Source organism: Neodiprion virginianus, chromosome 5 (assembly GCF_021901495.1).
Source record: "Neodiprion virginianus isolate iyNeoVirg1 chromosome 5, iyNeoVirg1.1, whole genome shotgun sequence".
In the NCBI taxonomy this organism is placed as follows: Eukaryota; Metazoa; Arthropoda; class Insecta; order Hymenoptera; family Diprionidae; genus Neodiprion; species Neodiprion virginianus.
The window spans coordinates 6,254,008-6,270,434 of NC_060881.1; the positions used below are offsets into that span (position 1 = coordinate 6,254,008).

General features: G+C 39.8%; 1 protein-coding gene across 2 annotated transcripts in view; it reads left to right on the forward strand.

Annotated features, from left to right (window-relative positions):
• The window catches only part of LOC124305321 (alkaline phosphatase-like), a 236,204-nt gene that overhangs the window by 177,766 nt on the left and 42,011 nt on the right, over nucleotides 1-16,427 (forward strand). For both annotated transcript variants that reach the window (XM_046764612.1, XM_046764611.1), the window contains one exon: nucleotides 930-1,177. In XM_046764612.1, the coding sequence (XP_046620568.1) occupies nucleotides 1,064-1,177 (114 nt within the window). In that variant the 5' untranslated portion in view covers nucleotides 930-1,063. The remainder of the gene's footprint in view (nucleotides 1-929; nucleotides 1,178-16,427) is intronic.

Here is a 16,427-nt window from a genome sequence, read left to right on the forward strand (position 1 = left end):
TCCGTCAAAACGCAGGGAGGGGAATTCCTTCGGAAGAGAATATCAGCTCTTCGAACTTCAATTGGGTCGGCGCGCGAAAAAATAACAGGACGTAGAGAGAAGCTTTAGCCTTTTTATGCGATCCAGGCGATTGGAGGACGATCGCGTTCCTAATATCCAATGGCAATAGCAGTTTTTAGTTCCTTGGAATATCTCGCAGGTCTAATGGCGTAAGATCGTAACCATAAAAAACGCGATTTTAGTGGCAAAAGGGTGTGTATACGTATTATATATTAGGTTGGTCCTTATTTGGGGTGTTTTCGAATTTTTCTGCGGACAAGGCGGAAAAAGTTTGCAAATAAATGAATAAAAAAGTACGCGAAACCGCCATGAATTTTCCCATGTAATTTCAATGGGAATTCGGACTTGCTGCACTATTTTTTTCGCCCCCGCCTAAATAGTATTTTGAAAAATCTGAAACTTGGCATATGTCTTTCCCATGTTCATAGATATTCTATAAAAAATTGGACGATTTACAACGATGAAATTAACGAAGTACCAGCGCATCAAACTTGTGTGTTGAAGTAAAAAATCACCATTTAACGAAATAAATGGATTAATAAGATAATTTCTTATTTCTTTCGATAAAAAACGGTAATCGCAAATATTAGAAGCACTTGAATTTCGCTAAATTTGTACCTTTCCTACTCTTATAATTGCTTCGGTATTTTGTTCTCGTTACTTGAAAAGTGGAAAAAAGGACCAAACTATTATTCGTCTCTTAGAATGATTTTCAGGAAATGATCAATTGATCGAAGCACCTGCAGATTATATTTCATATCACATAGATAAGGAGATAGACAGATTCGTCCCTCTTCCACCCTTCGTTACTTTCCTCAGTCCTGCAGCATTCTTAAACTATAACTCGAACCCTCGACGGTTTGTTGCAGAAAGAGAAGTTTGGTACGAGGCTGCGACCAGAGCCATCGAGTCGCGTGTTAGGCAGACGGCAGCATCTTCCGGAAACCCCGGCACAACGCCGACGAGCGTCGCCCGAGGTGTCGTTCTCTTCGTCGGTGACGGAATGGGCCTGAGCACCCTAACGGCCGCCCGAATCCTGTCGGGTCAGCGTCACGGCAACACCGGAGAAGAGGCTGAGCTCGCCTGGGACACCTTTCCCGCCGTCGCCTTGGCGAGGGTGAGTTTTCCGCATTTATAAACGTAACGTAGACGAGTGTAAGGCGTGGCGGGCATTAACAGCCTTTCAGTCACGCTGGCAAATATTCTTACCGCCTACTATGTATCCATTTTTTGGATATTCAGAGAACTTTGAAAACACATTTCTTTGCGCGTTTTTGCTGTTTCCTATACTATACTAACAGTTTTTCAATACTCGAGAGTAGTTATTGCAAATTTTGTTCGCTATCTTTTAAAGTATAAACTCTTAAAAATATGTCCTGAATAATGAATTTTTTTAATTTTCAAAATTGTCAAAGTGAACACATTAGCGCAATTTCACCAACTTCCCGGATATTGTTTTCATCCCGTTAGTATGACACGCCTGGAAAAATTGGTTCAATTTTCCGCTCTGACGCGGTCAACTCCGTCTTCGAGTAATCTTTTTACGTCATTAATTTTGAATCTTGTGTTATGGCTTTTCACGCAACCTTTCACCATCGGCCATATCATTTTGATTGGATTTAGCTCGCAATATAGGGATGCAATCGATGCACTTGTTGAAATTGTCTCTTATAACAGACGCGACATTCAATAATCCAGCCTTTGTTAATATAAAGTCGATTAACTTTTTTCCGAATTGCGTCTATATCAAATTCGTGGGTTATTTAGCTGCCGGAAATACGATGTTTAATTTTAAAATTAGTTGTCGACGTAACAATATCTGTATTTTTGTAACACATGACCGTATATTTTGTAAAAAAAACGAAAAATCGTACGCTAGGTTTTAGGAAAAACTTGTTTCGAGATGAACGGAAAAGAAAATACGAATGCAATTATTCGGGTCACGTCCAGTCTTTGTTTGGTTCGCATTATAATCACATTATATAATTGATCTTCTGTAGCTGTTTCAACAACTGGGCCTGTTTTTGAAAAATCTACGTTCTTGGCGAGCCACTGTCGCGTTTTTCTGAGCTCTTATATCCCCGGTTTTACAACGCAGTTTGTTGGCCTTCTAAGCGATGTCCCATTTTCAGATTCAACACGTTCATGATCACCGTGACGCTTTTATACCCATCGTTGAGAATGCTGGTATACAGCAACTCGAGTAGCAATTTTTACGATTTCCGCACCGCTCGAACAAGTTTTTTGGGCCATTTACCAAAGAACAGCGTTGCAGCTTTCGTTGCTATTTTGTCCGAAGCCTTCTTCACACCGCTCCAACAATTCATCTAAACTCGGGTCATTATGAATTGGTCGAATGGCAACTTGAACGCTCTGTTGTTGATGAGAGGACCAGAATCGACACTGATTAGTTCACAATTGTTACAAGTCATCACGGTTTTGAAACCAAGACCATTTCTTTCAAACGTCAGCACTGAGGTAGAGCTTGAGCTTGGCTTTTTTCACGCGACGCTTATGCTTGTGAACACAGCAGTCGTATGGAGTTGGTTTAACCTTTATTCCCAGCATCTTATTGTTTCGGCAAAGCAGCGATGGAACGATTCGCATCAAAGTATTTTATCGCACTCGTTACTTTCTCATTTCACTCGCCATTTGGAATCGTCCTTACATACATGTACTCGCAATACTTCACTTCACGTATTGTCTACTATTTCAGAATCACATCCATCTCTACCATTCGTGTATTCTCTCGCCCTTACAAAACCTCAGTTATCGTTCCTTTCTATCGCGATACACGTCGTACTGGCATATTTCTCAAATAAGATTTCTCGTTTATTGTTAATCAAGTCTAACGTAATCTATTTGAATCGTCATCCCGCTTTCTTTTACCATAGTCATTCATCACTGATTCACTGATCCTACGTCAGTGATCCATATCTAGCGCTGTCTCTCCAAACACTCATATATTTTTAAAGCTGCTAGACTTCTCTCCTTGAATATTATCGTTGAAATATATAATGCCGTTCCAATCAATATCGTTTTCACCGTAAATTATATTCAGGTACCATCTGGCAGACTACTGCAGAAACACTTGATACAGTCGTTGTTGTCTTGGGTAAATTCACCGACACACCTCTCCAACAATTCGTTCTTCGACGGGTCTTCGTAAGTAGGACAAAAGGGCTTCGGTAACGTCTTTTCAGGTAGTGGTGATTTATCTTCGAATGTAGCCAAATTGTCCGTGCCAGCAACGTGTTGGGATTTACACCACGATTCAATGCCTTCTGGACACATAAAATTTCTGGGATCTTCTACGAGTGATGATTTATAGTAACAAGCCTGCCATGTACAATTTTACATATCGTCCATGTTATCAGAATGACAACGAATTACGAGGCGACAATAATAAGTGACATCATTTATGACCTTGTCGGTAAGTCGTCCTTTTCCACCAAGAGCTTTTGTTTTTTTCATGGTTTATAAATTTTGTTAACTTTTCTACCACTTGAACATCGCCGTAAGATTGACCGTCAATTATGCTTTCGTACGTTTTACCGTCACCAATGTTTACCGTCTACAATGTAATTAACGTATTTCAGATTATACTCTGAATCGGATAGTCAAAAAATTTCCTTCATCCCTTCAAATTTCATTTTTCCAATTGCATCGTCGCGATTTGTTTTGCAAACACCTTTACGTTCCTCAATAATTTTACGTAAGAGCAATTTCTTCTTTAGCATAACTCGTGACTCGATGACTTTATTGCATGATGATATTGCTGCGTCATTGATGATAGTTAAAACACGATTGTAGACGCTCTGTAAGATTGATCTTGGTGAATCTACGTACGCACTGAAGTTTTCCGCACCACATAATCCTACTCCAATTAGCCTAATTGCAAAAATAATTAATTTTTTTATTCCAAACACATTGTTCATTAATGGACAGGACGGCATGGCCAGTGATTCACACTTAGCATATTTTACAAACAATTTAAATCCCAGTCCGCGTACTGCGTTCTACAAATTTTTACAAGTTTTAATTAGTTCGCGACGAATAAAATGGATGGAAGAGGTAGGAGAGGAAGGAAATTCGCGAGGAAATCGTAAAAACAAAATTGTAACGAAATGTATCGATTTTTGGCCAACCAATCTTCTTGAGTTATACCGAGCGTTCGATTTCCTATTAAATCCTTACATTATGGCAGGATGGATCACCGATGCGAGATCGAACCCGATTTTCATTTTCACTGAAAAAGCGAAAGTGTCATCCGGTATCGGATTGTAGCAACGTAAATCTGCTAGCCTGTGTTCGGTGAAATTTTGCTATTACGTCCAACCTGGGATAAAGGCTTCGTTTTATGGGTTATAAATAAGTAGGCAAGCATACCAGATTTTACGACGTGCGAACTTGGCACATTTTTTCGTCCTTTTCATCCTCGGGGTTCCGTGGATTCTCTATTTTTTTCCCCCCGTATACACTCTTTAGACCCGTTATTTTTTCTTGTTTCTTCTCTTTGCAATGGATGTATAATACTGGGATGAAAATATCGATTCGTAAAAAATTTAATGACAATTTTCCGGCTTCGCTATAGCTATAAGCCCTCATTAAACGTTCTCAGGTCTATTCGCCGAGTTTTTTTTTCTTTCCCCTGATCATAATTTTCTTCTCGTCTTCGTGGTATTTGTAACGCTCGTTGAAAGCTCCGGACTCGGGGAAACTCGAAAACTTTACATATAAAACTATTACATTTGTCACCGCGGGCAAAGTATAAACGCGAGGTATATACATGTATACGTACCTCTTCGAAAACTTTTCTCCGAGCCGCTGTCGCGATAAGTTTTGAATCGTTTCGAATTTTAAACCGACGTGCCTATAATAATAAATATTCTTCTCAAGGCGACAGAAATGTTGGAAAAGAAATTTTTTCGAATTTTTACGAAAGGCGGGGTTCACGTACGTGTATACATATATATATACAATAATCCGGGAGGTTAACAAAATTGCGAATTAGATCGATGGAATTCGGTATCCCAATCAATGTCGTTTCATTATAATCAACAAGTTGATTTGGACGATTCATCGTAGACGGAGAAAAATTCGGATGTACGAAAGTAACTCGCGGGTTTTTTAGCTGTGAGTTTAATTCAAAGAGGATGAACTCCCTCGAGAAAGTTGATTCGAGCTGGGAAACAGAGAGAAAGAAAAATAATAGGAGGTGGGGAGATAAGGGATCGATAATACCGGTGGAATTGGATGTTGTAATTACGGCAATGCAATCGTCTTAATTGCTCGAAAAGACGTGTCACCTTGTCTCATTAACAAACGCAGCTGCGACGTTACTCGGGGGTAAGGGAGAGGGAGGGGGGGAGGGATGGGATGGGATGGCAGAAGACCCTACTCACGCAGAAATTGAATTCTGGCGAAACAAGCCGGTCTGGCTTGTTGATAATTAGGGGAATTATTAACGCGTGTCACCTACACCCTCGGCTCCGTAGGTATGTAATCGCTTCGATAAGCCACGCGATCCGAAACTCTGCAGCGCAACATCGCCGGAGGATTATCGCACTGTGATAAACATCCTGTTCGCGATCGTACAGCACATCCAGGATTCAAAGACTCGGCCCGTTAACAGGCACTTGATATTACGGGGACTCTGGAGATATTTTAGAATTTTCCACCTCGTCGTATCGGAGATTTTGATTGAAAAAGAAAAAACAAAAAAAAAAAAAAACAGCAACGTTACAATTTTGCACGGCTGATATTGAAAAGCCTGTAGATACACGTATACGTAGGAAGAAATTTCGACGATCAGAGAAGCTGAGAATACAAACTTGCAGAGCTGAGTTATATCATTTCCATAAGAGTTACGAGGTAACTTTCTTACCTATTCATGGATTCGCAATCTTACGTTATACGTGTATAAAATAATACGAAGTTTGAAGCGTAAGTGCAGCATCTCTTCGAGTGTCTTCTCTCCGGGTACCCTGCTACTAATATTATTATTATCATCATCATTATTGTTATTATTGTTAAGGATCCGCAGTTGCATCTCGTGCAGTACGTTTTGAAACTTTCCTCCTTAAACTCCGGGGCATTATTTTTGCATTCGTACTCGGAGGCTTGAGCTTGTTCTCTGTATTAGTCCCGAGTGCCTTCAGGTATTTATACAGTGCGCGCGGCTATAATATACAGCGACTAAAGACGACGACGTTGAAGCTGCAGGTGAAGGGTGCGAAATGAACCGGCGAACGCTTTCCGTCGCTCGTTTGTCTCGGGTGATGATAATTACAGCGGAATTCTTGGGCGCGTAAAACGTCGATGCAGGGCGTTCAGGGTTGAAGCAAAAATTTTGAATACTTGGATAACCTTGCCGAACATCTTCGAGACGACGTCTCGGGGCGGGTTACGACGGTGACAGATTACGCCGTGGAATATAGAGTCCGGGGAATGACACCCCGGAGAATACGGGTTTCTAGTTTCCCCGGCTCCCCTAATGACTAATCGTCTTTCGCCCCTGAAAGAAAATCGCTCGCATTCTGTCTCCTGCCCTGATTAAGCACATCTTCGATAATCTCAGATGGATATACTTTCGTGGTTTATTTCGTTTCTACGAATTAATTGAAAAAAGAACCTTCTCATCAATGCATTTTTCGAATTTTATCGAGAATTTTCATTCGACGCTTAAAACGCGTTAAAAGTGACTCAACTCTATGATCGGGTCGTCGAAACGTGTTGAAACGAACGACGAGCGATTAAACAGAAGCTCAAAAAAATGTGCGGAATGAAATCAGTCGACTTTGAAGAATCTAATTGGTGTAATCGTTTTGGGAGAATCACATTGTTCTTTGGGGCTTTTCTTCTTTGTACGGTTTTAACAAAATATAACTCATTCTGTTTGATAATTTATGCTCTTGAAATCATCTCGAGAGAATTTTTCATCTCAACCTTTGATTTGGTTAAAAGGTAGCGGTTGAATGTGCTTAATCATTGATACCTGTTAAGTTTTAATTAGTAAATTTACGTGTTATTAAGGAATATTTAATTTCGATATCAAAAATTCATATCAGGTGAAACTTCAAAGAATTCATTCGTTGAAAGAGAACGAGGGGTGATGATTCATGAAAATTGGATAAACAAAATGATTCTTACGCAAAGAAATACTTTTTTCTTCTCAAACGTTCCATAACTCAAGCATATTGCATATCACATAATATCTAATCAACGATTCAACTTTTTCAAATCGAATTAGTTGTTTCGAATTTTTTTCCCTGCCAACGACAGATTATTTTCTTAATCTTTAACCCTGTGAGGGGTACATTTTTCTACTTAACAAATTTATAAAATCATAGGTGATATACAAGTTTTCGGGGTCACTGATTACGATTCTGAAATCATAATTACAAAATTGAAGGTGGCGGAAATTTTCCGAAATTTCAAAAATAAGAATTTTTTTTTTACGATCAAACCAGCGTACGGGAAATTCTGAAACCATATGTATTGTATATCATAAAACTGTGTGAGGAGAGTACATAAAAAAGAATTCAGAGTCTCAGCTGTCCATGTTACAAAAAAACCGATTTATTTTTTTAAAACGATTTTTTGTCACGTTAGTTGTTCAATAGCAAATATACAAGTAAACAAATAATTGCTATTTTGCATAAAATTTTAATGACATGCGCACTCAAGATTCTAAAAAGTGTTTAAGTGCGTATAAAAAATGCAAAAATATATAAGAAATATGAAAAATACCGATACTAAACAAAGACAAAGGGTCAAAAGTCAATGAGCTTTACAGCTTCACTCCTCAACCATTGACCGTATAATTTTGTTGCGCTGTTAATCCTCCGACTAAACCGTATATGCCTAAAATCAGACCACCGAGTACAATCGCCTTTGATCCATGCCCACGCCGTTGCCAAAAACATCGCAAGCATATCGCGAGGCTTGGAATACGGACAGAATAGGCCGGAAATTCGTTGTAAATTACATCGGAATAATTTAAGGCCGGTCCGTTGTTCACCCTCCATAACAAATTTCCGAATACACGTACTCAGACATGTACATATATACATACGTACGTATGTGTATTATTGTACGTATATAGGCATGTGTAGGTATCTCATCTCAATATTCGCGGAATTAACGACCCTATTGACGGGCCCGACGGAGTCGTAAATTTCTCGACCTTGTCGCGGCGCGTTATACGGCTGGATGCCGGGTGATCACCGCGCAGAATCCTGAAGGACGAGAAGGTATGACTCCGAGGTGTAAAGATTAGCTTTCGACGCCTTTCAGATTTATCGCTGTTTCGCCTCAGGGCTGGATACGCTTCGTGAAACCTCATAAAGTTTACCACCTTTTCGGTAAACTTGACCTACGTTAATCCGAAGGTTCGCAGGTTATTTTACCTAACGCGAAACACCGTTGGATGTGTATATATATATATATATGTATATTCGGTTTCAGACCGAAGTTTGTCCTCGACTGTAAGTTTCACTACGGCCTAATTCACCGATTGAATTACGGTCGCCCCTTTCGCCCCTTTCGTCCCGTCACGCATCTCCTCCTTGATGACATTTCGTGGCTGAGATGAGATGAGACGAGAGTGCGTTGTCTGTCTGTTTCAACGCCCCGTAACGACTTCATCATCCCCCCAAATGTGTAGGTATCCGAAACTTGAATCCGTCATTGTTCGCCCGGCTTTCATACGGAATTACGGTCTTAGTCGGTGCGCGTTACCTGAGCAAACCGCGTTTCGTGTCGAAACTAAACATTTATAACTCTTCCTGGTTCACCGTATCAGGCGTGAAAAGGGTTCGGATAATTTACCCGGTCTTCTAACCCTCGAAAATCAGAGAGGTTTTACCGGTTCACTTATCCGTTCATATTCCCTTCGATTTACGATCAATCTGCAATTTCGGCAGTTGATTTTCAGACTATACCGTGTGAGCTCGTATCGAAGCGATCGTAACGCAGAACGAGTTCAACATCCGGTGAAGTGGCGAGTAAACCGTAAATCCCTGACACCATTTTTTTCTTTTTAACAGAGTTTTGATCGTTTCGGGGTCGCAAATTGGCGTCGGTCAGATATTACTTTGCACCTGCTGCTAAAGAACGACTGGGAAATTGGACTGTCGCGGAAGTCGACATTTTCCTGCATACAAATTTTTTTTTTTTTTTATCTCTTTTTACTTTTTTATGCGGAATAAAGTTATCATTCTGACTGTTATTATCAGTGGTGTACCGCGTTTATCCACCGATGCCGGTTTGTCCCCAGGGCCATAACTTATCTACGTATAAATACAGAGAAATCGATACCTACCAACCCGTCCACAATTTTTAACTTTAAATTCGAATGATTCAATGGGTTATATACACCGAGATATCCGACATCGCGATTCAAACGCTGCTCTGTGCGTCGGTTACTTATTTACGCGGATGTTAATCTTGATTCAGTTGCTGCCCTAACGGCGCTTGTACACATTTTACTAGTTAACGAAGAATAATGAGGAACTTGAAACGAAACTTTGTGTTGAATAACTTCATTATGCTGGTATTTTTTTTTTTTTTCTTCACATTTTCCCCACAAACTATGTTACACGCCAAAATGTAGCAGAATTGTAAAATTGTCAATGAAAAAGTGTTACATTAACGATTAGATTTAATTTGCTAGTGAAAATTTCGTCCATTGAAACTGAATCCAATGGATAATGGAAATTCTTTCCACTAAAAAATTAAAATGAATGATTAATGGGAATGACAATGTATTAAGAAATTTAATGCATTATTTACAAATCTGATATGCTTAAGTATTTTTCCGTCTTGCTAGCTAGAAATCCATAATCACTCGTGAACTAAGCTGTTATAATTAGAAATTGCAATTACCCGCTGGACGAAGTGCATGAAAAGCGCGCGTTAAATTCAATGGAAAACTGGAAGCTATTGAATTGGTAACAATTCTCTTATTCACGCAAAGCTCATGTTGAATCTTCGTGTTGAACAATGAAACGATGATGCTGTCTGAAAATTCGCCTTCATTATACCAACCGGGATTATACACAGTAGGTACCGAGCGGATAATTATGACCACAGAGGCAAGCCGAGGTAAGATAATGAACGCAATTAGCGAGATCCCCTCATCGAATTTTGACGATCAAATAACGAATAAACAAAAAGGGGCCTCCGATTACCGTAAAATTGCCTTATCATAACGTGGGAATTCATACGCGTATAAGATGCAGATGTTGAAGTTAGTAACGTTGTCGTAACGAAAGATCGGGGAAAAGACTTACGTTTGTTTCAATTACAGTGTTTTACAATGACTGAAGAAACTAAGATCTCAAAATATCAACATCTCTTGTTTTATCACGCTTTACCGAATTTCAGACAATTCCAAACAATGGTCTCTCATACAACGTTAACTAACTTCAGGATGACCTCGTGCGAGCAGGTATATTTCGGCAAGGAATCACGCATGCACTTGATCTTTTAACGACTAACAGAATTAGCCACTGTTTTCCGAACAGCACTGGCAGCCGTAGGTGTAAGCCGTTTACACGCTGTGCCACCTCTCTTGTAATACCCGAGAGGCTTTGCTTTGCCCGGGGCTGAAACGCTTGTTACACGAACCGCGTGCATGCAGAAGCCTCGCGTTTACCAGCAAAGCTTCACCATTATCTCGGGACCAACGCGCAATATCCGCGCGATTCCTCGATTCTTCGATTCTTCGATTCTTCGATTCTTCGGTTCCTCGAGGCTCACGATCCTCCCTCTCCGCCTATTATTCCTATCATCTTTCGACCCCGCAGCTTTTCACCACCGTCGTTTCTCTCTTTTTACCTCCGCCTGTCATATTCTTCTGCCCCAAACTTTCGGGCACATTTTTCACATTTTTAAGGGTGCGGATGACAGATAGGAAAAAGTCAGTTTTTAATCGGCAATGCTCGAGTCTCAATATTGCAGTTTTTTTTTTTTCGTCTTTTACTTCGCAACGATTTTCAGTAACATTAATTACGCGATTTGTAATGCCGAAAAATTTCACCCGAGAATAAACATACGTATGTATATAAATTTTGACTTGTCTTGACTTGACTTTGTTTAATCAAGAATCAGCAATTACGAAGTGAGTTTCGCTTCATACGATTAATTCGTAGGGTTCAATTTCGGCCAATCTTTTATGAATCTGATTCTATTTTCGACAAAATTATCGACGAGTAATGATCAAAGTATTGCTCAATAAATAACACAATTAAATACAAGTTTTATAACGCACAATTCCGATGATGCCGAATCTTTGTCGTTTATCCACTGCCGAAAAGCGCGTTAATCACTCGCGGTTTCAGGTTGTCTAACAATAAGACTCTTTCTCCGAGTTTACGTAAACGTGAAGCTCACGGTGTGTAAGCACGCAAATATATACGTATACCTACTCGCGGAAATCTTATAGCTCTGCAAAGTTCGAATTTTCAAACTTGAACGACCGGGTTGAACAAAGTTCTTACTTGGCTTTACCCCGATGGAGTCTGTCTAACCTCAAGCTTAGACGCCCCTATTCGCCTGTAGGTACCCTAAGCTTTCTTTGCCGAGCTGGATCTAAAAAGCCAAGGTTTAGTCGAGGCATAAAGTCCGCAGGTTAATTCCCCCTGAAATTATGCGTATACACATAGCCAAAATTTACACAACAAACTCCGAAATTTCAATAACAGAGGCTCTTGCAGAGTCCCTATTTACGGCCCGGGTGTACATAAGTTGTGAGCTTTCGGTTATAATGGGTAAAAACATCCGCTCAGTTACGTTCTAATGATTTGCCGAAGAAGCCTTACAACTAATCCTTCGTTCCTGAGGCACAGAATCGTAGTACAACTACAATTCCACGCGAATTAATCGTTACGGTCGCACAGAGAAAATGCGAATTTTTGCGAAAAAACGTGGTCGGTAATTCGGTGAAATAAATTCGTACCAAAAGCCTTGATAGAGAGTTGTAACGGAGTCTGTACTATGTGACTCTTACGTAACGGAGTGACTCATTGTTATTGCTTTGGTTTCTTGGCCGGGTTTCACGTGGGCGACCGGAAGGATGGAGGAGAAATTCGATCTGGATTCGGTTCTTCGCTCAAGGTCGCGAAAGTCCGGCGACACGAGCTTTTCATGGGCCGAGGGTGAAAGGGAGGGAGGGGAGGAGGTTCATCCTACCGGAAGTTGCGAGCGTCTGAAAGTTTCACTTTGATGAAGACGACTCTTTTTTCGTCCCCCTCCACCCCTTCACCCCTTCCTCCGCTTTTTCGAGGCAAACGTATCACGGTCCACGTATACATACACGCACCATAAAACGTGCGGCACTCTCCTTTCTCCTTTTCATTCACTTCGCTCGACTCTTTCGTGAGGAATGGAATGAGGAGGAAAGAATAAAAGAAGAAAGAAAAACGACGCGAGAGGAGAGTGAAAAAAAAAAAAAAACATCCTATTTCAACTCTCCCATGAGGGTTGAAGACGAAGAAGAAGAAGAAGAAGAAGAAGAAGGGGAAGGGGAAGAAAAAAGGCTGGAACGCGCTTCTGAGATTTGGCTTATTGTTAACATTCACCGATCGAACGATACCTCACGTCTTCGTTTTACTAATGTAAGAAAATAAGAAGCTATTTCCAATTACACGTATCCCTTTGTACAGCGATACAATATATATGGGGAATTCCAGGCGAAGCCAACCGACGTCTGATCCTCATTATTTTTGATTTCGTTGAAAACTTTTTCCGCATTTGTCCAAAATCCTAACCAGTGTCCTGAATTTTTTCAGATTTTTTACTCAACTGCTCAAGTATTTATAAATATTTAGGGTGATTTTGAGAAGGACCTATTCATCTTCTTGAAAAATTCTCAAAAACAGCATTTTTTTTCAAACATTTGAAAACCGGGTCTATGATGGGCCGATTTTTTAATATTTTATCAACCCTTTCATTTTTTCGTTCAACCGAAGCGCTGTTTAAACTGCCTGAAAATTCTCCAAAAAATTATCAAACCTTCTGTTTTTCACTCAGAACATTTCTTAACCGATTTTATTGTGAATTTGATGAAAAAAAAGTTGACAAAAACCGGTATACAAGTGTTTGAAAAAAAAAGCGAAGATCAGACGTTGGTCAGGTTTGCATGGAATTCCCCATATGTAGGTATTGTATTCAAAGGTAATTTCAATGTCGAATAACTTTTAAAGGAGTGAATTTCATGAAAAATGTTAACAGACCTTTTTTGTAGGGCATCAAATTTCCCACAAAAATAATGGTTTGAGCTGTGAAAATATTGATTTTTCTGGTAATTACAAAAATCAAAAATTCAAACAAAAATTTGAAAAAACAAATCAATGTTTAAGGCACGATTACAAGGAAACGGCTCGATCTACGTCAATTTAGTAAGAGAGCTTTTTTGTAGGAAATTTCATTTCCTTCAAAAATGTGTATTGAAAAAATTTTTCAGATTGACAATTGACGGATTTTGGGTAAAAAAATGCGGCAACTGTAAAAAAATCAATAGCTGTAACGATACACCCCTTAATATTACTATTAAGGGCTCAAACTTTCAGGGTAATTTTTATTTGTCGTCATGAACAATGTTTTTACAGTACGATTAAAAAAAAAAAAATTCTTCGTTTTTTTTTGGCCCAGTCTAGTATATACATACATACGAAGAGATTTATCTACAATAAATTAGATTTGGGCGTTGAATCCTGGGAGATTAACGATAAGATCTGGATCAAATCTCGCGATTTGCCTGAATCGAACGCGATGATAGTTGAAAAAATGCGACCCAGTATCTTAATGATTGTAACGGAGATCTTGCAACCATTGCAAAAATTCACCTCAACCGAACATCGTTCGCTCCGAATTGGTGCGGCCCCAGCTATTGATTAGTACCTTAGAGTTTAATGGATTTTTGTCACGGTTCGATGGTCCGCGGACCGATTCCGCGTCGAGACGGGGAACCTGAATGACGGAGCTTTGAAACCCGTTCTACGGGAACGGTGAGCTTTCGACGGACGACGATCTTGACCATTTCTTAAGACGGTAATAGGAATATTGTACCTCTCGAGGATCGATGTATTTATACCGTCCGGCCGGAACGTCGGACCTTCTCGATTCCTTCATCCAGAAACACCGACCATTCGCGTTCCTTTTCCCCATTCATTCGCTTTGCTTTCCTTTACGCCTGAAAGGAAACTTCGTACTGATTGCAGAGCGAGATCCTTAAACCGGGAGAAAATTCCGCACGTACGGTGAGTTACCAGCGAAATTATTAATAATTGCACGCTAGGGGAAGAAGGAGAGTGAGAGAGAGAGAGAGAGAGAGAGTCGATGACATCGGAAATGCATCGCTTCGACCGATATTCATACCTATCGAAATGAAAATTATTCTGCATCGTTTGGTCATTGTCATCGGCTCGTACATGTATACCTATTTATACACGGGTATATGTAAATGGATGGGAAGTTTTTATGTATATAGGCTGACTATAAGCCGATCCACGAGGAGTAGGCGGAATATATTTTATCCGGAAAAGTGCTTTTCGCGAAACGACGAGGCGACGCGACCGGTGTCAAAGCAAACATGCCCTCGGCCGAGTTACTTGACATTTCGTTTTCTCCGGCGTGTGTAAAGAAAAAAAGAGAAGAAGGGAAACAAGTGTGTTGAAAAAAAGGGAAGAGAGAAACGGAAAGGAAAGATTGACTTTGCGCAGAAGTAGTGGGAATAAGGTGAGTCATTGATGTTTTGCAAACTTTGCTATTTCAACCTTTTTCAATTCTGCTTTTCCTTTCTTCTTTCGTTTTCCGACGCGTTCTTTCTTTCGCGAAAACATGCACGCATACGGACAAGAATAATATAGTAAAAAAGTTTGTCGGAGTAAGTCTTCACTCTTCGGAACACCTACGTCACTGCGTGCAAAATTCGTGGAAGAAAAAATATGAACAATTCAATCGCGACGTTAAATTTTTGACCTCAGCGAAAGTCTAACGTACCCAGATATTTTTCTTCTTTGAATTCCATTGAAAATTTGGTGAAACTTCAGACTGTCCTGAACCTTTGACCGTGTATAAAGCAGTATTAATTTACATGGATCGGTTTGAATATAATTTAAAACGAAGTGAGTTTCAATGAGGCAAATATAAATATTTCTTATTCGATGAAGGCATCTGTTAAAATGAATCAAAAATCGTCAAATTTGCGTACACATACATTTTGTAGAGATACTCAGAGAAAACTTTTTGCTTTTGTAAAGAAAACAATTGTAGACGCATTTTGTAGAAAATTTTCTCGTGGGACCACAATATTTTGTTGCAAATACCAAAATTAATGAACTAATCGTATCGAAATTGTAAAAAAATTTAATCGAATAAAATCTATTTATGAATACGAAATCTTGATTTTACTTAAGTCGATTTCATGAAATAATACTTTTTTCATAGTACCGTTAAAATATTGATATTAGGAGAGGCTCAAGGCCTCCGTCTAGTATAATCAGCAGAACTAAATCATTCGTGGTCTAATACGATTGAATCAGCTTGTCGAATCGCAACGGCATATTTTTTTGTCGTTGTTTGGACTGACTCTTAATTCATGTAACATAAATTACAATCGAACGGTAATTTTTTCAGTTACAAAAATTAAACAATCATCTTTCAATCTTTACAAAATTGTTTCGCTGCGTAGATCTGATATAGCAATCGCAACAGAATCTATGGGATCGTTGTTTCAAACCTTTTCTCAGTCATTACTGTAACATTTTGTTTCCGCGCACTATAAAACCATGTAAACTTTTTGATTGTGTGAAAATAACGTTTGATCGGACGTATATTAACCCTGAAATTTCGTTTCCAGGACCAAATTTTGCTCATAACAACGAATTTCTGCTCCGGGTGCAAGAGAAAAAATAAATGCGCAATATTAACCCGAGTCCAACACGAAATATTCACCGCCTGAACAAACTGTTTCCAACTCCTTTGTCCGAATACCAAAAGCATCACAGAGTAACGCGAGAGGCAACATTTCCATGGCAATTGATACCATTTAAGGCTAATTTCGGTAACACAATGGAGAGAGTGAAGCAGGGAGAGATCGGGACTCGAGATATTTCGTCGTGACGGAGCTTTGGCCAGTTTCATCCAACCCTCCGCTTTTAGGGCTGCAAGGCTGAGAACGGATTATTTTAGGTGTTTCGGATAGGCCGTTGGTACTTTTGTGGCGGCTGTGGATCTCGTCACTCGAGGTTAACGCGATTGCCAATGAAGGAGTCGGTCGATTCGTCGACAAATCGAGCGACCGTTCTACCCAGGTGAGCTTGCGGATGAAATTGTTCTTGCGGAAATATTTCTGCAAGCTC